General features: G+C 37.9%; 1 protein-coding gene across 1 annotated transcript in view; it reads right to left on the reverse strand.

The window, feature by feature from the left end:
• Window positions 1-2500, reverse strand: part of LOC135112993 (mucin-2-like) — a 35567-nt gene that overhangs the window by 15921 nt on the left and 17146 nt on the right. Inside the window, exon 2 of the mRNA XM_064027913.1 lies at window positions 1217-1406. Within this exon, the coding sequence (XP_063883983.1) occupies window positions 1217-1406 (190 nt within the window). The remainder of the gene's footprint in view (window positions 1-1216; window positions 1407-2500) is intronic.

The following is a 2500-nucleotide window of genomic DNA, read 5'->3' on the forward strand; positions in this document are numbered from 1 at the left end:
GTGTGTGTGTGTGTGTGTGTTCTTTCTAGATACTAAGCACTTCCTTTCTTTTTTTTTCTTCTTTTCTTACTATTTGGCAAGATTTTTTTTGTTTTGTTTGTTTGTTTTACTTATATTCTGTCAGTAAATAGATTAAAGTAAAAGTGAATTATGGTTTATAGAGTTATATATATTATTTTTTTTATTCTTATTTTGAAACGTATTTTTTTTTTCTCCTTTTTTTCTTATTTTGAAGATTTGCTCTGGTTTTGACTCATGCTGCTTCTGTTGTGCATGAAAAAAAAAATACAATATTGCTTCTGAAATGATAATAATATGTGATGGAGTGTTATTTTCTATTTTGTCTTGTATATTCTCTAGTGTGTATTCCTGCACCACGCATTCTCTCGTTTCTTTTATTTCCTAACCAGCAACTTTATACCGATAGAGGAAAAAAAACAAACAAATCAAAGGAAAAAACAAAAACTAAACAAAACAAAAAGGGAAAAAAGGAAAAAAAACGTGGGGGAAAAAAAGGAAAAAAAAGTGTTGTATTTTCTTATTTTCATTTTATTCTTTAGTCAGTGTAATGTGGCGCTGTTTCCGTGTCACCGTATCTCATTCATTTATTCACATGTTTTGCGTATTTCCTCGATAACAACACACAGAAATCACAAACTGGCTTTTTTTTATAATTATGTAAATCTTAAAAAAAAAATTATTCGTATTATTACCAAAAAAATCTTATAAAACGTTATATTTTTCCACTCGTGCTTTTAATTCATTCTTTCTTTTCCTTTTATTTCTTTCATTTATCAATTCACATCATGTTATCAGTTAAAATAGTATAAAAAACAAAACAAAAACAAAAACCATACCAAAATTATTTTAGTCATGCATAAAAAATTAGCCTCACTTCCATGTTTTCTTTAATATCAATTCACATCGTGTTATAAAAAAAAATCACCACCATAGAAAACGGAAACAAATCGTGTTAAGGAAAACGTACCATTATTAACGTAAACGGGAGAAGAAAAAAACTCTTACCTGGGCGAGTATTAACAGAGGTGATAGTATTAATAGTAATAATAGTAATGGTAGCTGTAGTGACAAGTGCACATCTTAAAAAATATCAGGTTACGTCAGAGAGTATTGATGTGTGTGTGTGTGTGCGTGTGAGAGAGAGAGAGAGAGCTTGTAAATGTGTGCGTGAGTTTGTGAGTCAGCTGCGCCTTACCCATCCAGTCCTGGTAGCCGCTGTCGTCCATGCAGTCGTCCAATGTGGGGGAGGGCGTGGCGGGCGTGGAGGGCGTGGCGGAGGGAGAGGAGGAGGGGGAGGAGGGAGAGGAGAAGATGGAATCGCTCTCACTGCTGGCCATACCCTGCAGAGCTGACTTGCTGCTCCACGTGGGCCATGCTGCGAGGGCCTGGGGAGAGAGGGAGAGGTGAGAATGAGTGACTGAGATAATGTATACGAAAAGGGGGAGATAGAGAGAGACAGGAAGAAAGAAGGGAAGAGATGAGTGTATAATTGCAACATACTGACAAACGGAAGGGAGGAAACACAAAAGGAGATGAAGATTATGGAGAGAGAAGAGAGGTGAGGCAATGTATGAAGAGACGGGAGGGAGAGAGAGATAGAGAGGGAGGGGATGGTGAGTGAGTGAGTGAGAGAGTGAGTGAGGTAATGAATGAACAGATGGGGAGGAGATAGTGAGTCAGAGGGAGAGGTGAGTGATTGATGAATGAAGTACTACTATATAAACAACACCATTCTTTCTCTCATCTTTATTCTGTCCATCTCCCTAATGCAAGAGTTAACCAGTATTCTCAATCTTTCACCACTATTCTGTCCACCTCCCTAATGCAAGAGTTAACCAGTATTCTCAATCTTTCACCACTATTCTGTCCACCTCCCTAATGCAAGAGTTAACCAGTATTCCCAGTCTTTCACCACTATTCTGTCCATCTCCCTAATGCAAGAGTTAACAAGTATTCCCAGTCTTTCACCTCTATTCTGTCCACCTCCCTAATGCAAGAGTTAACCAGTATTCTCAATCTTTCACCACTATTCTGTCCACCTCCCTAATGCAAGAGTTAACAAGTATTCTCAATCTTTCACCACTATTCTGTCCATCTCCCTAATGCAAGAGTTAACAAGTATTCTCAATCTTTCACCACTATTCTGTCCACCTCCCTAATGCAAAGAGTTAACCAGTATTCTCAATCTTTCACCACTATTCTGTCCACCTCCCTAATGCAAGAGTTAACCAGTATTCTCAATCTTTCACCACTATTCTGTCCACCTCCCTAATGCAAGAGTTAACCAGTATTCTCAATCTTTCACCACTATTCTGTCCACCTCCCTAATGCAAGAGTTAACCAGTATTCTCAATCTTTCACCACTATTCTGTCCACCTCCCTAATGCAAGAGTTAACCAGTATTCTCAATCTTTCATCCCTTTTCTCTGGTAAACTCTGGAACTCCCTGCCTGCTTCTGCATTTTTTCCTTCCTATGAC

Source organism: Scylla paramamosain, chromosome 25 (assembly GCF_035594125.1).
Source record: "Scylla paramamosain isolate STU-SP2022 chromosome 25, ASM3559412v1, whole genome shotgun sequence".
Taxonomy (NCBI): Eukaryota; Metazoa; Arthropoda; class Malacostraca; order Decapoda; family Portunidae; genus Scylla; species Scylla paramamosain.